Source organism: Amblyomma mixtum, chromosome 3 (assembly GCF_055824585.1).
Source record: "Amblyomma mixtum isolate Tamu chromosome 3, ASM5582458v1, whole genome shotgun sequence".
NCBI lineage: Eukaryota > Metazoa > Arthropoda > Arachnida > Ixodida > Ixodidae > Amblyomma > Amblyomma mixtum.
In genome coordinates, this window is record NC_143014.1 from 310,315,786 (window position 1) to 310,342,894 (window position 27,109).

General features: G+C 46.0%; 3 protein-coding genes across 5 annotated transcripts in view; 1 reads left to right on the forward strand and 2 right to left on the reverse strand.

The window, feature by feature from the left end:
- The window catches only part of LOC149355575 (serine/threonine-protein phosphatase 2A activator-like), a 39,041-nt gene extending 26,657 nt beyond the window's left edge, over nucleotides 1-12,384 (reverse strand). Inside the window, exons 1-6 of one of the 3 annotated variants that reach the window (XM_089583909.1) lie at nucleotides 12,237-12,384; nucleotides 11,754-11,819; nucleotides 11,585-11,667; nucleotides 4,711-4,797; nucleotides 3,343-3,468; nucleotides 119-236 (exon numbers count right to left, since the gene is read on the reverse strand). In XM_089583909.1, the coding sequence (XP_089440035.1) occupies nucleotides 119-236; nucleotides 3,343-3,468; nucleotides 4,711-4,797; nucleotides 11,585-11,667; nucleotides 11,754-11,760 (421 nt within the window). In that variant the 5' untranslated portion in view covers nucleotides 11,761-11,819; nucleotides 12,237-12,384. Of the gene's footprint in view, nucleotides 1-118; nucleotides 237-3,342; nucleotides 3,469-4,710; nucleotides 4,798-11,584; nucleotides 11,668-11,753; nucleotides 12,205-12,236 lie in introns of those variants that run through there. The other 2 variants (XM_089583908.1, XM_089583907.1) reach the window with 2 other exon arrangements.
- A 502-nt stretch (nucleotides 12,385-12,886) lies between these two features.
- On the reverse strand, nucleotides 12,887-14,048 carry LOC149355576 (uncharacterized). The gene has a single exon (XM_089583911.1). The coding sequence runs from the start codon at nucleotides 13,822-13,824 to the stop codon at nucleotides 13,045-13,047; it is 780 nt and encodes a 259-aa protein (XP_089440037.1). The 5' UTR covers nucleotides 13,825-14,048; the 3' UTR covers nucleotides 12,887-13,044.
- A 1,478-nt stretch (nucleotides 14,049-15,526) lies between these two features.
- Nucleotides 15,527-27,109, forward strand: part of O-fut1 (O-fucosyltransferase 1) — a 39,029-nt gene continuing 27,446 nt past the window's right edge. Inside the window, exons 1-3 of the mRNA XM_089583912.1 lie at nucleotides 15,527-15,971; nucleotides 23,040-23,155; nucleotides 25,896-26,019. Coding sequence (XP_089440038.1) covers nucleotides 15,857-15,971; nucleotides 23,040-23,155; nucleotides 25,896-26,019 — 355 coding nt within the window. The 5' untranslated portion in view covers nucleotides 15,527-15,856. The remainder of the gene's footprint in view (nucleotides 15,972-23,039; nucleotides 23,156-25,895; nucleotides 26,020-27,109) is intronic.

The following is a 27,109-nucleotide window of genomic DNA, read 5'->3' on the forward strand; positions in this document are numbered from 1 at the left end:
CAGCAGTTTTCCTCCAGGTATGAAATAGCCTGTACAACCACTCGCGCTGACGAAGTTGCAATCGCCAGCTACAGGCAAGAGCCTCTAGAGCGCTCATGGCCATGACTAACATCCGCACCTGTTCCATAGTCAATGCGTGTCATGTTGCCAAAGCTGTCCTTAAAGTAAGGTACCAGCTCAACCAGGGCTTGATGGAACCTGCTGGGCAGTGCCTCGCTCAGAAGCCGCTCGCTCTCCTGCAAAAACGAGACGGCAGCCACATTACACTCTCAGTGCTGCAGCCCTGGTCACTGCCAGCCAGACCACATTCACCGCCAAACAAGGGCCTCTCCCAGACTGCCTGCCTCGACTGCAGCTTCCCTATTCAAGCAAATTTCCCAGTCTCACTCTGCTGCTCCTGGCTGTTTCCCTTTCCTTGAAATCCACTCTGCACCCTAAGGCGCCAATGGCTGGCTATCTATGCTCTGTGTTACATGCCCTCCACCCAAGCCTCATCACTTTCTCTTCACTTTAGCCAGAATATCATTAACTTGAGCTCTCCTTCTGTCTCTCAATGTTACCCTTATCATTCTCCTTTCCACAGCTCACTGCGCTGCCCTTAATCTAAACGTTACTTTTTAATTATGACACAGCTGCTATGCTTCTCTTTTCAGGGACAGTGGTAAGCTGCTGCTGTCCACAACATGACAGTGCCAGCCAAATACAATCCAACCGATTCTTATTCTCCTGGTTATTTGTTCCTAATAGTCCAAATCGGCAGCAGCCACTACTTACCCCAGACAGATGCGTTCCCAGCTACCAATCGTAAACTGTTGCTTCCTTCCCAGGCTGTCAAACACTAGTTATCTTCACATTAATCTTTAAGCTTACAGTTGCACTTTGTGTCGATGTCACCAATCATGCTCTGAAATTCGTCCCGAGTTACTTTAGCAACGCGACATCATTAGCAAATTGGAGGTTACAAAGGCTTTCTCCACCCTATCCTTAGTTCTTCCCAATCCAGCCCTCTGAATATAAGCATGCAGTGAATAACAAAGGACAGATTGTGTCCCCTCGCCTGATGTCCTTTCCGACTAGAATTTTTTATTACTCCTCGTCACTGCTCTTTGAGATGGATCTGTTGGATCAGCAAAGGCATACCACTGTTCAGCAGGAGTCATTGCTAACACACTATTTTTAAAGTTGGCCGGCTGCATTACAATCCAATATGTTGAAGGCAACATCTCAGTGGAATATGGCGGACAGCACGAACACACACTTGCCACGTGAATCACAACGGCGTCTTGGCTTTGACACTTCACCTCAGGACACCTTGAAAGATGTGCAGAGTTGCAGCAATCAGCTCAATGGAAAAGCTAGCTTCATTTATTCATTAACAGGGAATATAAGTGTACAAAGAAGAAAGACCACAAAACAGCATCAGCAAATAACTTAGAACAGCTGATGGTAAAGTGTTATTCTAAACTGAGAAATGCCATCAAAACTAAATACCACGAACCCACTTAGCATCAACACATTAACTCTCCTTACCACGCTTATTCAAATCGATCGATTCGATTGACAGCGCGAAATGGCCCATAAGGAGTAATCATGGCCTTTTTTTTCAACATGTAGCACCATCCAGTATATTTTTTAAAAACTGTACTTTGGTTTCGGATTCCTTTTTTTTTGTCAGCAGTATAAGGAAGTATTTTTAAACTTCCTGGGAAGCCTTTCAACACAGGGCGATCACGAGAGAATGGTGTTCAAGGTGGTGCCATCGTTTCACACCGACAGCTCAGCAAAGGCGCTGTTCTCGCGATTCCCCAGCGTTGACACTTGGCTTTGCAGATGCAAGCGACAGTGACGCATGAAAATATGACATCCATTCCTCTGATTTAAGCTCAGATAGTTCCATAGAAACCAGCACCCTTCTTGCTAACATGCCAAAACTCAGAAATAGGTGCCATGGTTGACTACAGATAAAACCCAGACTCGAAGGGGGCTGAAAATATCTCTAAACTATGCAAAGTGCGAATTCCAGGGAAGCCTTTTTGATGCACTCGAATCCACACTCGAATCCGAATCCGAATGCACTCGAATACGAACCAGATGCCTAAATTAAAGTGACACTGAAGACAAACTGAAGTTGGGCTGTATGCATAGACTACCGCATTCCAATGGCAAAAACGCTACTTTCACTCAAAACTGGGCTAGAAAAGGTTGGAAACTGAAATACTGGTACCTCCACCACCAGCACGTTTCACAAGCAAACTGTGGTGCATCAAGAATTTTTTTTTTTTTCTTGCACTGATCCTCTTGGCTAGGCTACCTATTCACTGCCAAAATGGTGATCATGGAGCCCTTTTTTAATGTACACATCACAAGCTTGAACCGAACGGTGGAAAAATTTTAAAATGCGATTTTATTAGCAATAAATGCTTCTTTTGCCATGAAAACTGAATTTAACACAGCCAGAAAGAGCCACTGAAACGTTTTTCACTAAGAACAAAACCTGAATGGAATTGTCCTCAATGTCCCCTTAATTAAGCAAGCCCAAATTAACGAGATCCTACTGTACTCTACTGTGCAGGGCCACAGTTAAATTTAACTTGACTGCGTCTCATAGTCCTGGCAGAGCTACTGGGTACTTAAATGTGATTATGGCCACTAAATTGTGGTTACACTCTGACTATACCACACAATGACCACTGTTTTTGCGCAAATGTCCACTGAAACACATCCCCCTTGCTCCTGTATGTGCAGCATATGGCAAAATAGCTTTTCAACTGACCACTGCAACAGCAGAAGTGTGGACCTGCCCATGTTCGTGCCATTCCTCCAGCCATAAATCACACTGCCAATGCATACACTGGGCATTTCAACTGCAGGTGACACATTTTTGTTTATTTTTTAAATTAATGCAGATTGCTTTTCAGCATTTCAAACTGAATTCAGAACTTTCAACGTTCCACTATGAATACTGTTCGCACAAAAGGCAAACACGTTTCACTGCTGTTTCAGGACGTGTGCGTTACTGCGAAAGCAACTGCACCTATGCCAGCAGAAAACACAGTGAGACCTCTCTGGAAGCAACAACAGGTCCCAGACAAGTGATGAAGGCTACCCCAAAGATAGGGCGAAAATAGGACAAAAATAGTGTTTGTCCACAGTCAGGTTACTGTCATGAGCTACAGGAACACTGCATACAGACAGTGCCAAAGAAGTAAGCTTGCTTACTTGAATACACTGATATCTGCGATAAATTCTTAATTTCAAGTGTGGTTGGGAATTTAAACCCCCCCTCACTTTGTTGCAATGACCCAAACAATGACCAAGTGAGATCACTTGAGGCACACTCACGTCCTGAACTCTCTTGAGCCAGGTACGGAAGGCCGAGTTGCCAAACCGCTGCGGCTCGTTGACAGGCGGCGTCTCATGAACCCAGGTGTCCAGTGTGTCCAGCACCGACAGCATCTTTGTGGTCACCTGCACCCATGTGCAAATTGGCAACGGTATCAGGGCATCGCAGTGGGTGGGCAGGTGCAAATATTGATATAACACCGTACTCAATGAATATCGCAAAATATCGCATTGAGAAAGCTATGGGTTTTACGAAGAAAGCTAAAAACTGCCCCAGCACACATGAAAAAATTGGCTTACGAAACTTGTGTGCGGTCTTCACTTGAATATGCTTCAGTCGTGTGGGACCCGTACGCGAAAAAGGACATAATGGTCCTTGAAAAAGTCAATAGGAAAGCGGTTAGGTTTATATACAGAAAATACAAAAGGGAACACTCTCCCTCGCAGTTAATGATGTCAAATAACATTCCTACACTAGAAATCCGCCGAAAGATTAATAGATTGGTATTCTTGTTTAATAGTTTAACAGGTAAAAATAAACTGAAGCTTCCGGAGTGCATTAAGCGTCCTCTAGTGAGAAGGACTCCGAACGTTCATGAACATTCACTTACTCCCCTTTTCGCCAAAACTAACAGTTTTAAATACAGTTTTTTCCCTAGAACAGTGCAAGATTGGAATTCGTTACCGGAATCTGTTTTTTCCTCGCAAAATTTTTCTGATGCATTAAATCATTTACTTACCTGCTAATATTGCTTATATGTATGTTTTGTATCCGTGTGCTGCTAATATTGTATAAGTTTATTCTTTTGGTATAAATGCGCTGCTAACATTGTATAAATTTATTCTTTTGGTTTTATTTTTTTGGTATCCGTGTGCTGCTAATATTGAATAATTTGATTCTTTTGGTTATGTAACAATGTAAGTTCACTCCTGCTTGGGCCAAGCAGTGGCCTGCAGTATTATGAAATAAATAAATAAATAAATGCACACAACCGCTCAAAATACACAAGCGATTAGAGCAGCACACAGCACATTTGGTGCAAAGAGGGACACACACGCACAAAGAAAGAGGCCAGACTCCTCTTGCCAAGTGCACGCCAACTAGCCAGCAACAAGTCCCTGAGTGAAAATCACCTCAAATGTAGAACATACAGGAGGAAGACCCCCATTGGTTAGCTTTTTTAGGACCTGCTGTTATGCTTTACTGCATGGCGCATATCTTGACTGGAAATAAGATTCAAAATTTATCACACAACTATAATGCCTTTTTTAAAGAGGCAGAAGTGCAAAACACAACAAATGCAAAAACCGACAAGGAATGACAGCTGGCTTGTGCCTCCGACACACCAAAAGTAGAAACCGACTCACCTCAGACACAAAAAGGTCATCAGTTATCTTCTTGCCCTTGATTTTTTCATTTAGCGCCAGGATGAAGCCGACATATTCGGTGTAAGCCTGGTGCAACGAAGATGGAGAAAGCAAAGGGAATGAAAGAGAGTCAGTTGAGGTTCGTTTTGAAGATAAATCCAAAGAATCAAGCTACCAATGCATCTATTCACGCAGAAACGCATGGGAATGTGGCTGACAGAGAAGCTCGGCTGACTAGTGCAACCATTAGGCTGTCTAATACAGCATCACAAAATGCACACTTTGTCTACCACACACCAAACTATCGCCTTCGACAAAAACATGCATCATGGCAGCAGCTGGCAAAAAAACCTGGAATTTTGCGCCAGACATCTCAGGTCCAAAGCACTCGAACTGACACACCATGCTAAGGTAATCGGATTACGCTTGCGGGTAGTGCTGGCAGACTTCAGGGGTGAATAGGCACCTAAAACAGTACCTGCCATGGTGATGTAATACTGCCCACTGAAGGTTAACAAGTCAATACGCACTAATAAGACAATACTATGGGAACCCTCAACACAATACCTGTAAAGAACCTAAAAAATACGAAGGAAACTCGAGCAAAATAACAGTGATGTAGTGTAACACAACGGAAGCTGCATGTCAAAGGCGATAAAAAGGAAATTTTGTCAGGTGAGCACACTTTCTCTTGCACATTTACCAACACCACCTCTCAGTCCCACCATGAGCATGCATACAGGAGTCGAGACTATGCACAACCAGGCATGTGTACCTTCCATGAGTTTCATTTTTTTTGCGGCAGCTGGGAAGTAAAAAAAAAAGCAGGCTTTTCATTCATTTGAAGGGAGCTGAAATGGTTTTTGGAGAATTTGGGGTTATTAAAGAATTAGAATGTATGAAGCTTCTAGGTAAATCAAGTCAAGTAGTATTGCATTAACATTTAAAATGGTGACGTAAGTGCCAGTTAAAACCGCAACAACTTCTCCGCAACAACGGCTTCTCCTCACTGCAGTGGAGAAGTGTAGGGAAACTTGGGACGACGTCATTGTGACTGAAATTTAAGATGTCGGCTGCCTTCGCCCACATGCGTTGTCCGATGCCGCCAAACAGTGTTTCGTGGGCTTCACCTGCGACTTTCATCTTTGAAGCAACCGCTTCTATGCGAGAAATATAGCACCTCAGTATGTGACGTCACCATTGCTGCCTCTGCCAGTCACTATGCACTGCAGAGAAGCCTGAATGCTGACACAGCTTTATCCGGCGATTACATCACCATTTCAAATGCTAGCACAAAAAGACTTTGCATGCTTTCCTGCAAGTGTCACACACATTTGACCCCTTTAAACTCGTTGAATGCTAAAACTTCTTCAGTTGCCCTTCAAGTTTTAACAGCATGCAGAAACAAGGTGTTTCTGATATCCATTCTCCAATTTTCGTGTTCACTCATTCTTTTCATCGACAAAAAGAATAAACTACGAGCACTTGCTCTGTTCAGAAACATAAAATACTGCATTCTTTCCCTAGTGTTTACCCACTCCGGTTCTCCTTGCTGCTTTACACTTCTAACGATTACCATAATTTCAGGACTATAATCTCCATTTGGTGCACTCCGCACAGCTTAATTCTCAATGAGAAAAAATTTTGTTTTCTTACTTAGTCTGCAGGTGCTACTTGTAGGAAAGTGTTAATAGCAGCAGCTAAAAAGTAAAACATATAGAGGGAGGAGAGCATGGTGGCCGGTCCTCTCTCCAAGGGGACTCTCTTTGCACTGTCTGCCCTATGATCCTGTCTGCAGAGCAAAACACCCAGTGGCACATGCATTACGGAGGTCAGGTGCCTGCAATCCAACATCTGCTTCATATTTATGTTCGGTACAAGTCACGCAGACTAATCTTATCTGAAATCAAGATCCCAGTAAGTGCCACTAAGCACGTGTAAAACCAGTCATCTGCGCAATGGAGACAGAAGCAAAGCGCAAGTATGACCATAAAAATAACATGGGAAGCAATGAGAGGTTTAATGCCCCAAAGCTGCGCATGGGCTATAAAAATGGAAAAAAAAAAGGAAAACTGGCTTTGAGGAAAGGAAAGGCGCGGTAACTGTCTCACTTCTCAGTGGTCATCTCAACCACGCTGTGAGGGAGGGGAAGATGGAAGTGAAAGAGGAGAGAGCTGCCGTAGTGGAGGGCTTTGGAATAATTTGAGGCCACCTAGGAATCTTAAACGTGCACCGACATCGCACAGCACACGGGTGCTTTTATGTGTTTCACCTCCATCAAAACGCGGCCGCCACAGCTGGGTTTGAACCCGGGTACTCCAGCTCAGTAGCTGAGTGCCCTAACCATTGAGCCACCAAGGCGTGTTTGGGCTATGATGAACACCGCAGTGGAGGGCTCTGGTTTTGTGGGGTTTAACGTCCCAAAGCGACTAAGGCTATGAGAGACGCCGTAGTGAAGGGCTCCGGAAATTTCGACCACCTGGGGTTCTTTAACGTGCACTGACATCGCACAGTACACGGGCCTCTAGAATTTCTCCTCCAAAGAAATTCTAGCCGCCGCGGCCGGGATCGAACCCGCGTCTTTTGGGTCAGCAGCCGAGCACCATAGCCACTGAGCCACCGCGGCGGCAGCAGTGGAGGGCTCTGGATTAATTTTGATCACCTGGGGTTCTTTAATGTGCTCTGACATCGCACAGCACATGGGCATCTTTCGTATTTTGATTCCATAAACCTGCAGCCACAGCAACTGATAAAACTGCATTTGGTATGAAGCCATATTGGGCAATTTCGAAAGAGCAATATATATATATATATATATATATATATATATATATATATATATATATATATATATAAAGAGAAGCCAACAGCCACAGAAACGAAGGAACACGGCCGATTTTATTTATATTTATTGTGGTGTTGATAAATGGAGAATATTACTGAATATGTTATCGCTTAAAGATAATTAATTAGAAAAGCATATATATATATATATATATATTTCCTTGCGTGTAAATAGTCCCCACAGCACAAAATTCTACATTTTCAACATGTCTAACCAGCAGACTGTATTCACGAACATATGGTACTTCTTCATGCCCATCTTTAGCTTATGGTCAATAGGTTTTTACTAACAAAAGCAACAATGTAGACTATGAGGCATGCCACAGTGAAGGGCTCTGTATCAACTTCAACCCTCTGAAATTCTGTAGCATGCACTGAAACCTCAAGACAGGCATTTGTCTGCGCTGCAGTGTGGCCAGGGTCAACACTATACACTCGTGCCCAGCACTCAAACGCCACAGCCATTGAGCCACCAGGGCAAGTGTGTATACTATCATCCACATTTATAGTCCTGATGTATCTCTGCAAGGCCTCTATTTGGTCTTCAAAAGCATTTTTCTCGGCTAACAGCTGCCACTTGGTTACTATCTGTCAAAAATCTGGGAGCTCACTGCGCTATGGGCAGGAGAAGACATGAACTTAGCAGTGACAGTTATGAAAGCAAGCAGAAATGTTTTCCTGTTGCACTGTGCTCCTTCAGGAAGTCACATGACAGAAAACGCACAGTACACTCACTCTATTACTCTGCAGGAGAGTTGAAAGAGCAGAAAATTGCAGGTTTCAATGTGCCCCACCCCTTAAAATGATTGGGCTTTTCTGCCTCTAAAGATCCTCTCATTCTGCCTTTGGGGCTTGGCCTCATGCAAAAAAGTTCCGTTTGTTGCAGTACATGTGTGTGTACCCTGCTACCTGTTCAAACACAACTGCACGGTATTAACCAAATGAAAAATTGCAGCCAAAATCACTGAACCAATTCTTGTTTAAATAAATGGGCTTTCAATGGGGCCTACTGCATGAGAAAACACGGGTGCGCGCTACGGCCTCATCCCGATTTGACTGTGCGGTGGCTGAGGCGGCATTCCACAGCCCCACTTTCTAGCTACAAATGAGTGACAAAGGGGCGGGAGTAGTACTGAAGACCATTCTGGTGCTCTTTGTCCTTTACAAGGGTTCCTCTTTCACTTGCAATGCTCTGCATGCACCTCTCCTCACACAACTGTACCTGCAGTCCCTCTTGCTTATGAGTACTTTTCCCATCTGTCGTGCACTATGTCTATTCCTGAAAACAAAAGGAAAATTAGCCCAGCAGCAAGTGTTTTCGACGAAACTGCCTTCCTCTGTTACATGCCTCTCAGACAACGCAGATCGAATCAGCAGGGAACCTTTGCTGCATCAAACGGCAGTACTTTGAATCCAGTTAGCCAGCACAACTAGGTTGTAAGCTGAACAGGTTGCTTTCACCAGTGGAGAGAGTAAAATGAGGTTTCTTGGTGTCATAGCAGACAGAGTCAGATTTTGGTTTGGTTTATTGGGGTTTAACGTCCCGAAGCGACTGAGGCTATGAGAGACGCTGTAGTGAAGGGCTCCGGAAATTTCAACCACCTGGGGTTCTTTAACATGCACTGACATCGCACAGTACACGGGCCTCTAGAATTTCGCCTCCAACGAAATTCGGCCGCCACGGCCGGGATCGAACCCGCATCTTTCAGGCCAGCAGCCGAGCACCATAACCACTGAGCCACTGCGGCGGGAACAGAGATATTCAGAGTAACACATTATGTCAAGTAGCGGCACCCCATTTGTCAAAGAAATGCTTGCTCACATCAAGAGCTGCGCCTGCTGTTGTGCAAAGGTGCACTACAGGAGAGGAAGAACATTCCCTCTGCCCTCAAAATGCTTGCAGCAGGCAGCTTTGGCTTTGAAGATGAGCTGATGTTCCTCAGTAATGCAATGTGCTTGCAACCACTCGCTCCATTTAAGCTGCTTCCTTATGCAACATTCACGTTTTTAATAAACCTGCGGTTGTAAGACAGTGCTTCCAGCAGAGACTGTTCCCCAGCCACCACACACTAATTACCCCCTCTCCAATCTGTTTCTACACACTGCCATTCTTGTCTCCTCAGCTGCCCATTTTGGTCTTCAAATGTTTTTATCCTTCGTTCCACAGCTCGTTACAATCACTTTTACATTTCATGACATGCTTGTGCTCTGAATAGCCACTTCACCATCTCAATGCAGTCTTACGGTTAGGTTTATGGGGGTATGACGTCCCAAAGCAACTTAGGCTACGAGGGACGCCGTAGTGAACAGCTCCGGATATTTCGACCACCTGGGGTTCTTTAACGTGCACTATGATGGCACTTTCTTGCTGCTTTTTCTCCTTTTTACCCTAAGTGCTCAGATCATCCGATTAGCCTGTAAAGTGACCTTCAATGTGATTTGTGATGTTTTCAATTGTTCAAACCTTTGGCCCCATTTGTGCTGAGCTCCGTGCATGCATTGTCGCACTGCTTGGCAATGCAGGTGTTTCAAAAAACAAGTTGCAAGTTGGTGCCAGTAGAGCATGCTTCTCTACCACTGGTGGAGCCAGTGTGTCCAGTTTCTGTTGCATAATTCGCACTGCACATAAACTGGCCACAGAGAAGTTTGAACATGAAGTGGCAAAGAGCATGCCATGTATGGTGCATTGCAACGCCATACAACGGTGCCAGCCAGCTGTTACATTCAGCATAATGACCAGAGGAGCACCTCTGAGGGTCACATGATGCAGTTCCATTCTTCATGACCACTGTGTCATACACCCTTTAGGTATTCCAGCAGACAGACCCGTGCTAAAAACCAGCACGAACTATGGCATACAGCAAGCTTTTGTCATGCGTTTCAGCCCAACCGCCAGTGTTCCATGCAGCAGCAAAATATTACCTATCTCAGTACCACTAAAACGCACTAATATACACAGAACCACTTCTGGTTCATCCAGTCAGTCAAGACTTACGCTTAGATTGGTGGCTCAAGTCCAAAATTAGTGTTCAGTATTCAAGATGCAAGGAAGTTTATTTTATCTGATGATGACTGAGTTACAGAACTGCTTCCGTGACCACTAAGTCACAACGAAACTACACAGTGAAAAGCTAAAAACCATCTGTCACAGAAAAATAAAGCAGTGACTGTTACCTTTTTGATATAGACGGTGTACACACACACAGCTTGTCAAGAAAGGCCCTACGACACAACCTTCCTCCCACACGATACAAGCAAACCTGTGTCCTTCTGTTACACTAGGTCCAACTAAACATTAGCAGTTGCAATGTGATCTATATGTTTGAAGTTCTGCACTGTAAAACACTGACTGATGGCTGTGCCAGTAGCGGATGCTCATCTCATGGCTCCTTGCATGCAATATGCTCTTGAGCATATTGCAAATTGGTGCAGCCACACAATTTCCACGAGGCGAACGTCTGTTCGCAGCACAGTACGATGTCACTGCCATTCAAACCTCCAAATTACGGCACTGCAAAGTTAACCACATATCTCTGGGGCCAAATGATGACGACAAGGCGATGAGGTACACACGGTTAATGTGTGCTTTCCAAGTTTTGACCACACTGCTTTGACCACGTTTCGACTACGCGGCTCACAACACCCGGCCCAAACGCACACCGCATGGTATACTACACGAAACACAGTCACTCGCTTCTCGGTGTGGGGACAGCGTTGAGGACACAGGTCAGAGAAGACACTGCTTCTGGCCTGTGTACCATCCAGCGAGCTGTTCGCGCACCAAGATGTCACCAAACCAATTAGCCTTTATCACCAGCGTATTTTTCGTCGCGAAGGAGGCGCAAGCTTTGTTAAACACTCGCAAGTGGCTGTACAACTTCGGCACCCGTGGCACACACGGGCGACTCAGTAAACATTGGCGGTTGCACAGACGGGCGGTATGCTGATACGAGCACTTCTCGTGGCATTCTTGATTCCTAGGAAACGACAAACCAACCAGGAAAGAAAGAAGAAAACTCGGCGCGCGTACCTCGGTCTTTATCCAGCGTGCCATATCATCTAGAGCCTGCACCTGCCGCCTCGGCTCCACATAGCGGGGTTGTTCGCCGCTATCTGCGTCAAAGACAACATAACTGATCCGCTCGCATCGAAACATGAAGCAGTAACTCGCTCGCAAACATCCGATCCTTCGTTTTTACCTGTCATGATGAGCTCGAGTCGTCACCACCGGCAATGAGGCGTCCTATCACCGGGCAGTGTCCATGCTGTGCTTCGAGTGTGAGATATCGCAAAAACGAATATGTAAGCGTGCCTTGGTTTTCAACCCCCTAACGCCGGCCTGTTCGTGGCATGAAGCCGCGACGAAAAGCTGCAGGTTCGAAAAAAAAACAAGAAATGCTGCTGTCTCTGACGCGGCCTCCGGTTGGCTTCCGCTACGACTACTACGGAGTCGGTCCTCGCAGTGAATCATGCATCAAACGTAGTCATACGCCAAGCAGCTGGCTGCCAAAAGGCCTGCAGAGATAAACACTCGTGCACCGACGCTAATCTACTGGCACCGCAAGATTACGTCGCGCTGCGTACGGCTGGGGGGTTTGATTCATCACGCAACGCGAAATGCGGACACAGTCGCAAGAAACAGGACGCGACGCTGCCTTTTGCCACTTCGCGCTGTTTCTTACCTATGTATCAGTCCGTTCTTTTGCGCCGCACGCATAGTGAATGAATACGGATTGGCCAATACCCGACTCTTCTTTACAGGATGGTTGGCAAGGCGAAGAAGGTTACCATTGCATCACTTCTGACGCAGCAGAGAGACGAACCCGAGGTTGCACAAGCACTGCGCGGAATTTTTGCAGGTGCCACGAAGGTCCGTGCAAGATGCACTCTGGCTATAGCCACCGAAGTCTCTCAGTAAAATGAACCTACAGCCTACCGCATTTTTCAATTTTATGATAATTGTTGCAACTGCGGAAAGTCAGTAGTCCGTATTACATACCTTCTTTTACACAAAATTTGTTGTCACGGGCACGACAAGCTAAGCGTGGCGACTATCCAAGCCAACGCATAGTGTTCGTTTATGCGTCGGCTTAACCCCGTTTCCTTGCTTGACCGCCATCCGAAAAGCAGATGTTGCAATACGGCCCGTAAGTTGCGTGCAGGGCACGGAAAGCCCTGCGATGCCCTGCCGCGCATTTGCCACGCGGCGGCACTGCACACAATTACCAGCACCCGTTCCATGCACCCCATGGCTCGAAACAGCAAAGCTTGCGCGGAGGCAGCAAGCTTTGCGGCTGCGTACCACAGGCAAAACACAAACACCACAAGCGGGTATGTCAGAAACATTTATTACAACCACAATAATTAACTCTGCGTATAAAAATATGTTACAGAACAGGGGGAATTTGTACAAAGCATAGCGAAGTACCGCGATGCGTTTTGTGTATGGAAAACAGCTATTTACAGGCGAACAATGATCGAGGATGGTTGTCAGACAGTGAGCGCCAGCACGGGAGGTGTAAACGCGGTCCGGAGCACATCAGACTGTGCGGAACACAGGTCAGGCAGCGACGTACCGCGCCGGAGCTGAGGTTCTTCCAGCGTGGACTGGCAGTTATCCCACGAGGAAGACAAGCCCTTGAGGCCGGAGTTGAAAGCCAGAACCAAGTTCGATATGGACTCTACTTCCATAGCGTCCGTGCTGGCCGTCGTTTCCGGCTGGGATTGCAGGTCCAAGTCCGCAGGGAAGCAGTCCGCCTCAGCTTCCCCACTGTCCGACTCGCAGGACGCCGACCGCCTCCAGAGTCGACTCCGCTTCACGCTGCTCTCCTCGTCGTCGGAATGCGTACGGCGACGCTTCAGGCAGCGGGCTGGAGGATCGGCCGATGGCGGTTCCACATTCTCCTTGTCGTCGCCTCCGTCTATACCTCCGTCCGTGCTGGCGCAATCCTCGTACGCTGACGTCACGGGCGACGTCACCGTCCGGTTAGGCTTAGCGAGAGGCGACGAATCTTGTTCAACGTCGATCTGCTCGGTGTCGCTGTCGCCCGCATCAGCGTCGCTTTGGCACGGCGCGCACATCACAGAGTTGGAAAACGAGGCAGCATTCGCCTGGAATGCATCGTCGAAGTAGGTCGTACGCGCCTTGTACAGCACACTAGCCACAAGAAGGCTGCGATGCAGGCTTGGTCCACCACGCTGAACTCGAGATGTCGCTATTTTCCCAAGTGAGATGGCGATAACCTTCTGGGCGTCGTTGTCCATCACCATGTTCCTCGGCCGGGCGATCTGGATTAGCCGCGGGCGTCGAGGGTCTCGGAAGAACTGTATTACCCGCCGAATTCACAGTACGGCGACAGCAACGCCACACGACACCACGACGACCTCGCGCCGAACAAGAGACTAACCGTTAGGGAGGGCACCCTGTAGTAGAGGAAGTGGTGCCCGCTGCTCCGCTGCCACGGCCAAGCTGGAGGAAGTGACGTCTGCGATTAGGCGAGCTGACCAATGGCGTGCCTCGCCTGTGACCTCCAGGAATCGTGCCGGGCTTTTTCTCTCCAATGGCGGCCGCGTGACGTCAGTGCTCGGAGGTGACGAACGCGTTTTTCTGGCTGTGTATTTTCCGTCCGTGGGGGGAAAGAACCTGCGGACCTGGGCGGCGGAGGTAGCGGCGAAAGCAAAAACGATCGACAAAAAAAAAAGACAACGAGCGGCGGCGTAGAACGCGTGCTGGCGTGCTCGTTCGCCCCGCGCGCGTCAGTGACCGGAGCCGACCGGCGCCTCGGACGCGATTGTTGCGTCGGTTGCGCACTGTCGCGCGTTTTCCTTTTGGTTTCTGCTTGCCGCTTCGCGAGAAAAGGCGGCGGCGGTCGACAAACTTGTCGTGGTTCGCCAAGTGTGGGCGAGATTTCGGCGCGCGGCTCACCCTTTTCTTCCTCTCTGGGGCGCGTAGTATCGTGAGATGTCAGCTGTCGGCGGCAGTTCCGCGCGTGGTAGCACGTTGCAAACGTAAACAGCCGATTTCGTCGCTCCTTGAATGACGCAAGACGAGCTTTGCAACTGCAGAGATAGCAGCGAGTACGGAACTGTTGACTCATTGTTTGCAAAGTGCCCAGATAGGATATATCGCGACCGATCGTGTACGATTACGATCGAGGCGAAAAAATGAGTGCCCTTGATGCGACTAAGTATTGAATCGAAATATATGTCCCTAGCAAAGCTACCTGAAACATTTATATGCGTCATACTTCGACATGGTATGAATTGGGGGGTGCGCTTGGTTAAACCTGCAATTACACCCGTAACCGCGTTTGTATGTTTAGACAATACTCGCAACACATGAAATATATGTTCATGCGTAAATATTCAGCCAGCTCACACTCGGCCTACCATGCCACGATCAGCAACATTTTGTCTGGGCAAGCAGCAGCATGTCACAACAACATCCGTTGAGGTTGTCGCGCTGAGCCCGTACGGATGGGCTACCGGCATGTCGCGTGCTCTACACGTCAAAACATGAACGCATGGGTAGAACACTACGCATATGAGTCCACTGTGTGTGGGTGGTGCGGACACAGAGATTGAAATATTTTGCTTCGTGCATAGCTGTTTGCCAACTGCTGGAAGCCAGTGCACGCTACGTCATGCGGTTGCCAATAAACTTGCGGTCACTTTCTGCAAATCTGATTTTTTTATTTTCGTCGTTTTCCTATGCTTGTGAAACCCCCTATGCACTGGCATTCCTCAGCGTATCATCCAAGGTGCGTACATGCATCGTACATGTCATCTGCTAGCGCCCCTAGCGCTAGTAGCGCTATCGAAAACATCCCGTGCGAAACCGTAGCCCCTGAGATTCGAAGTTGTTGGAAATCTCGGAGGCTATGATGCGCGTCGCCCAGGGATTCCTAGCCTGCCGAGTCTAATCTCCGATGACGCAATCATCCATGAAGGGGCCTCATTTTAATCCAGTGTGCCAGCAAAAATGCTAAACAGTCTTGAAGTGGGCCCTGGATACTTTTGTGAAAATTCGCATTTCAAGCTGCGACAAAGGCGGCTCCTGACGGCGTCGCGGCGTGCGGCCACGGCTTCTCCATTCAAATCGGCGCGTGCGCGGACGCCGGCGGCTTTCACGTAGTCGGGTGTTTTTCCAGGCTGTACCCGGCTGGACCGACGAGACGTACGGGCCAACGGTCCTTGCCCGAAGGACGTTGTCGCAAGTGCCGGCATCTCGCGTGGTTGCTAGGCCGCGTCTCCGGCGGCGCTTTGAAACGGAACAACGAAAAGGAGGACCGGATTATGCGCCATGGCGCCTGACGGTGTGCTTCGAGCGCTGGCGTTCTTCTTGTCGCTAGCTGCGATCTGTGGTGACAAGCCACGCGTCGACAGGAAGGGATACATTCTTTACTGTCCATGCATGGGTATGTTGGTCCGTTTTGATGACTGCTGTATGCCTTCGCATCTTTTACCTTTGACCTGGTTACCTTTTACCTTTGGCTTGTTTATGGGAACGAGTTGCAATGTCACATGAGCAGAAAAAAAAATCACTTGCCATTAGCGGGTGAAGATGTTTCATTCAGGTAGATGTCGCGGATCGTCTCCTCAATGAATCGTGGGAGACGTTGATTTCATTTATTCGCTCGCATTGTGCAAGTTCATGCGCGTACTAGGTCTCTTTTGACCGGTTATAAAGGTCGGGAAGTGCTCTTAAACCGCTTCCGATGCTGTAAACCAGCGCTCCCCTATCACGGAGTTTGCAGGGCTACAGATGGGATAATTAGCTGCGTCGTTACTCAGTACGCATGTGTGAAGTCGGCCGCAAAAGTTCACGGTACGCGACAGACTCAGTGAAACGATTTTCTCGCCACCCCAGGCATACAGCCTTAATACAGCGTAGAACTAAACGGCGCATTCAGCGTGTATACTTTCGATTTCATGCCGCGCTTCACAGTCGTTACAAAATATTGCTTGTTCACGCCTGCCTTTAACTTTCGTTTATTTTCCTTTGTGTCCGGATATCTCTGTCATCAGCCGTAGGTACGGATATGCCTGGACAGTTCAGTGCAGAGCCATTAATAGTATGCCATAGTTTACGCAAAAAGCGTACTGGCGCTAAAAGACGGAGACAACACACACAAGACAGGACTGGCGCCGACTTCCTATGGAACTAAGTTTATTTATGGAAAAACCACTTAATAAACACACGGGCAGGCAAAAAGATAAAAGCAAAGTGGATACAAGGGGTGATTTAACAAAGGCACACGTGCCAAAAGGACCAAAGCAGTGATTATTACGCTGACAAAGACCCACTAAAAAAACTAATCTCTTCATCTGACAGTGACACAGTGGCTTGCTTATGCAGATATGGCCCCTTTGCTTGATGTAATATGCTTCTATAATTTCATGTCACGCTCTGTTCTGTCTTTAGACCTCTCAATGAATTTAGTGTTTTCGAAACTGGGACGGCATTTGCAGCTTTTGCATTGAGTGGCCATGTGGCTGCCTTAACCATTTTTTATAGCAATCTTGTGCTGCCTCACTCTTTCATTGAAGCACTGACCTGTCTGGCCGATATATTCCTGACTGCACAATGTACACAACATCAGCCGTGCATTCAGTGGCGCGGATTTGCTGATTCTTTTTGCACTGCCTAACCATTCTTATTTTGGTGAAATGTTGTTGGGGAATCCCCCAAGGTGGAGTAGATTTGTAATAAGGGAGTAATGAGTAATTACTCCCTTATTACATTCTTACTTTGTTCAAGGTGCAAACGCGCTACAGCCTGCAAGGAGCAGAAAGCACAACATTGATCTTATACCTGCTGGCTACTTTCTTCACGTTGTGCGAAAGCCGATGAATATAAGGAATCACCACCATCGGTTGTTTTTTTTTTTTGACCCTGTTCACCCTTTGACATCCGCTTGCGCTTCTTGACCAGGTTCTCACCAATACTAGTGATGAGGTGTTCTGTGTACCCGGCTCGGTGACTGCGTTCACTTTGCGCGTCAAAGCTCTGTGCATTCTCATGCTCACAAGATTTTTCCAATGCTGCATTCAGGCATGTCACAGCGATTCCCCGCCTGCTTAGCTTGGAATGTGCACTACTGAAAGGCAGTAGCTCTTTGCGCGATCTGGGGTTGTAGGACCAACAAACATATGTCCTGCTTAAACACCAGTCTCAAGTCAAGAAACTGCAGGCTATTGTTGGGGGGAACTTCTTGCGTGAAAAGAAGCCCCTTAGATTCACTGATGAAAATGGTGACAATGTCTTCAAGGATGGCACTTGGTTTTGAACCTACGTGATCGGTTAGCAAATTATGCAGTCATCCACATATCTGAATACCCTAACGTTAGAGTTCAATAAAAGCCGGTCACTGACACGTTCGTCAACACACGATAAATAAATGTCACTCAATATAGGTGCAAGGGACAACCCAATACAAACGCCATCGCGCTGAATATAAAACTGATGGTTGAAAAAAACTGCAGTCGATGAAAGGTCAAATTCTAAAAGTGTGAAGAAATCGTCACAGCTATACCTGCCTCATCCTGAAATGACAGTTCGCCTATGCATGCGATCTTCTCTCTGATGGAAATTAACATTTCGGTATGCGGTTTGGAATAGTACAGGTCAGTAACATCAACTGAAAAAGCAGACTGTGCTCCAGGCAACCCATTTCTAAGTTCTTGAACAACCTCATTAGAGCTGCGGATAAGAAAGGGGTCGTCTATAGGTAGGGACTTTAAATGTCGCTCAAGAAAACGGCCTACGCACAGCTGCCAGGACCCTTTCTCTGTTTTGCTTTTATCTTTTTGCCTGCTCGTGTGGTTATTAAGTAGTTTTTCCATGAATAAACTTAGTTGGGAGTTGGCACCAGTCCTGTCTTGTCTCCGTCATTTAGCGCCAGTATGCTTTTTGCGTAAACCATGTCATGTTTCCTTCATTCCGCTCAGATACTGCTAGTCTATTTGTTGGAATGCTGCGACTTTGTGTTCCTGGGGAGGTTAGAACTCTTCAATGCACAAAGCAGATGTTGCAGTGCAATGGTCTGGTTGCTTGATTCACTTGGCATATATGCCAGAATGCTACTTACCCGAAGTAATCATCACAGTGCCTGTGGCATACTTTTTCTTCCAAACCGTCGGGAACAGCAGAGTAAATTACTGAACAAAATCGCACCGCCATCTGTGTTTAATTCAGAAAAATTAAATAGTAGAACTACTTGCTGGTATTATCCTAAAATCAGTTTTGCTAGGTCAGTGACGTCTTGTATGCGGTGTGTGTCACAGACTCTCAACAAGGTTAAGCAACAGTTGATTATTATGACCTTACATTGGTACTACGCAGAGTGACTCACTTACAAATGTTTTCTCTTCCACCCACACACACTCACATACAGGGTGAATCTGCATATGTTGGGCCCCTCTGTGCTTGGAATAAAATTGGTCAATTCTGAATGCACTATTTGGATTATCGTAATTGGGGGGCATGGATCTCTTAAACTTTCGGATTGATGGGATTACCTTGCTAATGATTTCACTTGTCAAGATGGAAAATGTAGCCTAATTCAGTATGTTTTGAATATTCTAAATCCTTCGTGGAGGGTATCGAAGTGGCTGGGTCTTTTTAATGTTCTAATAGACACGGCGAAGGAGCCATAAGGTTACTTCATCGACGATGTTTACAATCACGTGATGATGCTGCACATTTCGAGTCCTTTTATATTTGGTGTCAAACTGATCTGGTTTAAATACTCCATTGAATAAAAACGACATAAGAGTCGTAGGAATTTTGAGTCCCCTTGTGTGGGGTATCAAGCAGATAATAATTGGATAGACATGATATGGAGCCATCAGATGAGGCTACTGACGACTTTGGCTTTACGTGCATCATTGTTTTTTTCTCTCTGTGTCCCGATATGTATTGCCATGGTACTCACACAGAGTATGTCTAATGGAGCTTTCATATGTGATCAGTTTTATGCTCAAGACAAGGCAATTTAAAATATGCTGACTTGCCCTGGAATTTCAGTGACGTTGCATGACACATAAGTCATGTATTTGCATGACTTCCATCGCGTGTCTGTCCCATAAAGTAGGGGTTCTCAGATCGGGTTCTGCACAGTCCTCGGTTCCCTGAGTACCTAAATCCATGCGTACCTCCAGCCTTGCCTTTCCTTTGCCCACTTAATTTGAAACTAATTATACTGTTATTGCTCATAGCAGACAGTCTCACTATAGATGGCTTGCACGTGACATTAGGGGCATGCCATGATGGTGGACCACGCATAGCCTCCACCGCTTCCACCATGCTTCCATGGGGCAGGGGTTGACGAGCAGATTGGCTGAATGAATAGACTTTCACCGTTCTTCTGGTCCGCCAACATGGCAGCCAGTGGGATGTCAGTGCAAGCCATCTGTATAGTCATTGTTAAGTGAATTTAGACGTTTTTTAGGGGTCTTGCGTAGGCATGCTTTTACATGTGAGGCAGAAATAGATGGAAGTTAAGACGCACAGGTTTCCTCAGCACCATTCGAAAGCTGGTGGGATTCCCTGAGGCTAAAATAATTTCGGAAACCTTGTACTAGAGCATTCATACCCTATCAGTTTGGTACCCAATACTAGGATATAAAGTATGCTGTCACCTTAATATGTCATATAATGTCATCAGTGATGTTATTCTGATGATTCCCACAAATTCCCCATTTCTTCCCACAGTGGTCTTGTGCCTTCTCAAAATAAAGGACGTTAAATAAATAAATAAATAAAATCTATACAGTGTCTGTCCAATAGAGCTTGTAGGATGGATCGGTTTAGTACCCCATGATCAATGTATTTCCCCACACGAAGGAATTCAAAATATGATGACTCCCCTATGATTTTGGCCATCTCACATGATGGCATCTTTGGCACAGTGGTGCAAATCCTACATTAAGTCTCTGCCGCATAGTAATTGGATTTGACCACTTCAGTATGTCTAACATCAGAAGATTGAAACTATGCTGGGTCACTGTGTAATTTCTGCCACGAGAATCTGCCACGGAAGCCTAGCGGCTTTGGCATTTGGCTGAAGGTCACGGGTTTAATCCCGGCCACAACAGCTTTCTTTCAATAGAGGTGGAATGCAAAAACACTCATGTGCTGTGCGGTGTCAGCACACGTTACCATATTTACTCGCATAATGAACATACTTTTTCTGAAAATTTAGGGGGCGCATTCGTTATGTGGTACAGAAAATTAAGAAAATATTTTAAGCAATAAAAACTGCTTGAAGAGTAGTATGACAGAATAAATACTTCATTTGGTATGACTCTCCTTCAAAATGAAACAAAACACACCCTTCAGGACAGTTTTCATGGTTGAGAGCATAGTCAACAACCTTCATCTTAAAGCCGCACATATAATTCACATGGCGGCCCATAATGATGTTTAAAGTGACCAGAACTAGAGTTCACTCCAGCACAACTCACAGCTTTCAACACGAAGCTCAACTGCAAAAGTTGCTGCAATCTTTAATGTGTCGGATCGAACACAGAAACTGCTTGCGATCATGTATGGTGTTTATTGGCGTCCGGATTCCTCGTGGAACATTCTTATTAACTGTTTGTCCAGTAGTGAGAGATGTAATAATCCTGTCATTCAACAGGTGGCACTTTTTAATTTTGCCTAGTTGTTTCAGCATTCCAAAAAGGGTGCTTGCTAGCATTCGCTATCATCAGCACCAGACTGCACTCCAGAAGAATGGGGTGCGAGGGGAAAAAAGAACTCACTGTTTGAGAGCCAAAGGAGGTGGTGTGTTCATTATGCGAGTAAATACGGTTTAGAGCAAAGGATTCACAGCTGGTGGCCAAGTGGTCTTCTCCATGGCATTCACCATTGGGGCTGCACGCTGTGCATCAGCGTTGATTCAAATCCAGTTTGAGTGCTTGAGAGTGCTGTCCCCGTACATGAATTCCTGACAGAAGTTTTGGCGCCCTTTGGCGTTAAATTTTACTACAGTTTCAAGAATATGTTCGGCTGACGTCGCCACAAATGGGAGATTTATAGTTTCAAATTCTCCTCTGTGTGCTTGTACTAAAAGTCGCATGCTCTGCTGTGTTTCATTTCATGCTGATAGTTATTCCCTTACTAGGGCTCATGTTCAGTCATTCAGTCACACACACAACACTGTTACATCTGTGAGCGTATGAGGCAAAATGAGTGCACTCATGAGTGAACATGGCAACTGGTGAGTAGAGCACCGTCTGGGGCTAGTGTGCAATGAAGCGATGCTAGAGTAAATGTGCCCACACCTTGAAGGAACAAGCGTTTATATGGAGCTAAGACTAGCTGGGAGGGGCGGGGTTGGAGGGAGAGATTTTCAAAGCTTGTAGTATGCTCACAGAGAAGTATATCAATCATGAAAAACACCCCATTGGTTGCTCGGCATGGTCTGCACATCTAGAAATGTGCACGGATACTTTGTAGTATGCAGTCTCAGTGAGGTCTGTGGCGAAATTGTTTTTCTAAGCACTAAGATGACACACGTGCAGTCTTACATGCGCTACCCATTGATGTGTGGGATCTGAATATGGGTACTTGTTTCCATCTTGTTTGTGTATGCATTTCTTCCTGTGCTTTTTTTCTTTAATTAACCAGTTCATAGAAATACTTATGTATTCCCTGTTGCATCTCTTATAAATATACCAGGCAGCACTGTCTTCCTTCAGTCTGATGATTCTAGCTAGCCAGCTTGGAACAGAGTACATGATTCCATTCTGTAGCCTTGTACAGGTGGTCCTTTTGCTCTTTTTTGTTCTTTATTTATTGAAATACCTAGGTGTTCTCTTGTAGGCAGGTACAACATTGAAAGCAAGCAGGAGTCACCTAAATGAGGCGACAGAAAGGGTTGTCATTTCCGTTAGCGTTATGCGCATTTATGTTTGAGCTGTGCTAGACTTCGTTTTGGCCGCCGCAGCAGCTCAGTGGTTATGGCGCTCGACTGCTGACCCAAAAGACGCAGGTTCTATCCCGGCCGTGGCAGTCGAATTTCGGTGGAGGAGAAATTCTAGAGGCCTGTGTGCTGTGTGATGTCAGTGCACGTTAAAGAGCCCCAGGTGGTCGAAATTTCCGGAGCCCTTCACTACGACATCTCTCATAGCCTGAGTCGCTTTGGGATGTTAAACCCCCATAAACCAAGCCAGACTTCATTTTGTTTTTGAGTTGCTGGTGTGGGCAGTGCCAGTACAGAGCCAACAGGGTAATGACAGGGCAGTGGTATGTTCTGACCTTGTAGATTTTCTACATGTGGCTAGAATGGGAAGCTATAAATTTCTGTGTGGCACCACACCATATTTCAGAGTTAACTCATGGTTATCTCACTGTCAGGGAACTTTTTGTTCTTTTGGTATGACTTGAAGCGTGTTTGCACCACCAACTGGAGCATTTTCTGATCCCCATGCTTGGAAGGAAGGGTTGAGCTGAGCAAAGGCTCTTGGCACACTCGCAGGCCGCTTTGGGAACCAGGCGGACCACTTTCTGGGGGCACTGGCCTTCAGCCGAGCACTGGACAGGACCCTGGCCCTTCCACCATGGGTTGAATATCGTCCAGGGGAACCCAAGTCGGTTGGTGTATTTTGCTTCGACTCATCGCTTTTGGCAATCATTGCTAGTTGCGGATACATTGTCAGCAACAGCACATGCCACAGTAAACGGAAGAAATGGGGGGGGGGGGGGGGGGGGGGGGGAATGCCTCCATTCCGTAGACAGTAGTGTGCACTGCCAGCTAAAGATCTGGTGTGTTCCGAGGATGATTTCCTGGTTCAGACGGCTTTGTTTATGGGTTAAAACTTGATTGACAAGGTGCATCTGTTGGAAGGAAATTCTTCTACAGCTATGAGTGAGTAGCTGTGTACAATTACTGTAAAAGTTGGTTGAAGCATTCATGCGTATCACATGCATAAAACGCCTTTTGTTAAACGTGTGATCAGCTATGTAATGCGGTGTAGGTCAGCTTTTGCCACCAGCTGTTTGCCATTTCTTGTTTTTGCCCACTTATTTTATCCTTGGGCAGAGGCTCACTTTAAAAGTATTCTTTATGCATGTGCTATTCATGTAGAGGGGAGTGCAGCAGTTAAATGGTTTTTGTCATTTGTGAATGAAATGTAACCAGCTGTGCATCTGTGTCTTGTACCCAGTGTGTATTCATATTTTGCTATCTTGCCATTTGACGTACACTGCATCAGACAGTATGTTACTCAATGAACAACATCTTAGCGTAAGCTGGTGCAAAGTTCTCATCTTAGGGGTCTTCATTCTTCCTACAGTCCACTGGCAAACTCATGTTTCAGCCAGTGATTGCACATGCACACAGGAAAAAGCGTAGTTCCTATTTCATTATGCTGCTTTCAGTTATCTCTATCAGTTCAATACTTTAGTCAACATTGTGGGAAGCACACTCGATCTTGCGTTGTTGAATATTCCCGTGAGTGATCTTCAGCATAGCCATAAAGCCGTTGTACACGAAGACTCATATCAGCCCTGCTTTTTAATCTGTTTTCAATCTTCATGCAAAATTAGGCAAAGCAGACGTATACTGAAGCACTTCTTCAGTACCGTGGGCTATATGAGTAGCTGTGGGATTTTGACTGGTCCAGTGGACTTAATGGCTTGGATTCAAATTCGAGCTCCTATTCCTTGGAATCTATTGCCGGTAGTACACTATTGTCAAATTTGTGCCAAAGTGCTGTTTGCATCGTTAGCATTATCTAGTTTAGTTTTCTTTAGACTTGAAAAAATTCCTGATATAGACACTTCATTACCATAGACTGCATAAGAAAACTGTCAACGACTATTGATATTAATGCTAAATATGCAAGACAGTTGTAAAGCAACTTTTAGAATGTGACGAATCATCATATTTCGCTGAGTTAGAGCACTCACTCAGAAAACAATTGAGGAGCTTCTGGCAGCATGTTCGTTTGCATTCATGGCCTAATGCAAGAGCGGTTTTGCTGCGGGAAGATCCTGACCGGCATTTGTCCTATTCACTGTCTGATGCTGATATTTTTGCTAACATTTTTGTTGCTTTCGAAAGAAATCTGATTTTTCGCTTTATCTGTCATTGCTTGCTTTGGTTCCTAGGTACAACTATCTCGCTGCTAGTACAGTAACGACAGAGGAAGTAATTGCTCTATAAGAAGACAGAAGCCTAGTTATCGATTGGCTGTGACAGTATCCCTAGCTTCGTTGTGAAATGACGTGGTGAATTTTAGCGCCTTTTCTAGCTCATTTGTTTAACCAGTTGCTGTCTCCACACTCTTTCCCTTCATTGTAGAAGAGTGAAATTATTGTGCCTTTGTTCAAGTCTCGTGATCTGCATGATGCAAATAATTATTGTACTATTGTCCTCTCGTGTGCGCGTTGACTGGCTAAACTGGCGAATGTAAGGGAGAGCATGGGTCATTGTTTGTCTGAAATGACAAAAAGGCAGCTCAAGTTTTTGTCCTTCAGCAAACACAGAGTTAATATCAATAGCTGTGCATCCAGTGATGTCACACACGCAAGGTTGCCCATAGAAATCTCCGCAGTTGAGGCCAGAAAATGGGAAATTTTAAAATTCATTTACGCTGCTACAAAACACCGCTCCACTGCGAAACTTGGCACAAAAGGCCAGAAAATTGCGAAGAGCATACCATGAAAGTGAGTAAAATCAGAGCGCATCGAAAAACTGCTGTAGTTGCCATTTAAAAAAAAAAATGCTTTTCCACAGCATCTTTTAGTGCATAAGCACTAATATGATGGGTACCAACCCCGAGCAAAATCGTCTGTTGTCTGTTCACATTGTCTGTTTGCCTAGCGCGAGCACTCTGTCCTCCCGTGGCTCTACCCGCTCTCAGTTGTCTTCTATGTGGTACTAATCCGGTCGTTCTGACTCGAGCTAAATTGTCTCTTGCGTATAACACGTTTAACCAACTTCCTGTTGAGCCTTGGCTTTTATTACTTAGCTTGAGCTTCCATTTTGAATAGAAAGCCGGTGATTGTTATTTCAGGCTTTGTTGACTGTTAATACTGGCTGATATCATTTGGGTATTACTTTTTCCCAGAATTAGGCAGTGTACTTCTCACATTCTGCTTACCCTATTTTATCCTCTGTGTCCCACCCTTCACGGTGCACTTCAGGTGCCAAGGCAGGTTGAAAAAGTTTCCATGCCTTTTCTTTTCTCATGACCTCTTCCTCCTCTTGCAAATGGCATGCCTTGTAAGCACAGGCAGTGTGTGGTTTCCAATTTCTGGGAGCCACTTGGGTCAGTGGAATTGTACTTCCAATTCAGCGCTGAGTTTGTTGGCTGCATGTGCTTTCCAGGTTCAAGTTCCCTTCAACACGTATTTCAAAGTGGAACCGCTCACCAAGTACCACCGTGTGATCACCATGGAGCAGTTCATGAAACACCTGGCCCCCACCATCTGGCCACCAGGAAACCGCACTGGTAAGTTGTTGCCAGAAAGGCATTGCAGTCACCAGCAGGATAGTGTGGCAGATGTGTTGTTGGGGACTGCCCAAGGTCAGGACTCATCTCAGTGGAAGTACATGGCCATTACTGAGTGCTCACATGATGGAGGCCATAGTACTGTGTCACACTTTGTCACTAAAAGCAACCTTTCACCTGAAAGGTTGCTTTTAGTATGAAAGCACTACTCCAGGTGTACCAACCCCGAGAAAGAATCTTGTCATCTTTCTTGTCTTGTTCTCCAAACTAACCCAAGCTTACTCGAGTTACTCGGGTAAGTTCAGAGGAGCATCACATCAGCAGTAGCCAATGGGAGAAGGGCGTCACGCCACCTAGGTCACGTAACCTTGTGGCGTCATTACGACCTGCCGTGGCAGGTGCCAGTTAAATTAATGATTGGTCACGAGAAGTTGCTCGAGAAGAGCAGTCGGGTCGACAATTGCTGCTGATGGCTGTGACAGAAACAGCCATATGCTAGTGCAGTGGCGCATCGCTTAATCGCTGCGCCTCTGCGCTGGTAGTGGTATGAGGACTCGCCTTTGTCTATGAATGTTAAGTAGAGAATGACTGCTTCTGCATACTTGTGCATTAACCCACTAAAGAGACCGCATCGTACCCTTAAGGTGGAACTTAAGTGTCCCTTCCAATTGAAGAATGAACACCTGCTTTCGCATGTCTACTCGATTTAACTATGTTAAATTTAACCCTTACTGCTTTTTGGTGACAAGACATGTTGTAATATTGTTATGCTTTGTCACCGTAGGTGTTGCAGGCCTTTAGGCTTAATTTGATTGTATGTGAAGGTGTCAGCCACTATCAATTGTAATTTGCCTAACAGATGTTGGAGCTTGCACTTAATTCTATGATTTTCAGCTAGTTGAACTGCTGTGGCAATTTTAATCTTTTGGATCACTTCAGCAAAAAGACTTGCCTGTCATCTGTTGCAGTGCATGGCTACCTCCCAAGCTGCCGCTCACACCTCATGAACTCACGTGCGGCTTGGTTCAAGTCTGTTCCACAGGGCTGGGCTCATGGGAACAAAACAAACAGGAGCTGTTCTGTTTCATAG

Coding starts and splice junctions, on each gene's coding strand:
- LOC149355576 (XM_089583911.1), bottom strand. CDS start 13,824: ATGGTGATGGACAACGACGCCCAGAAGGTTATCGCCATCTCACTTGGG.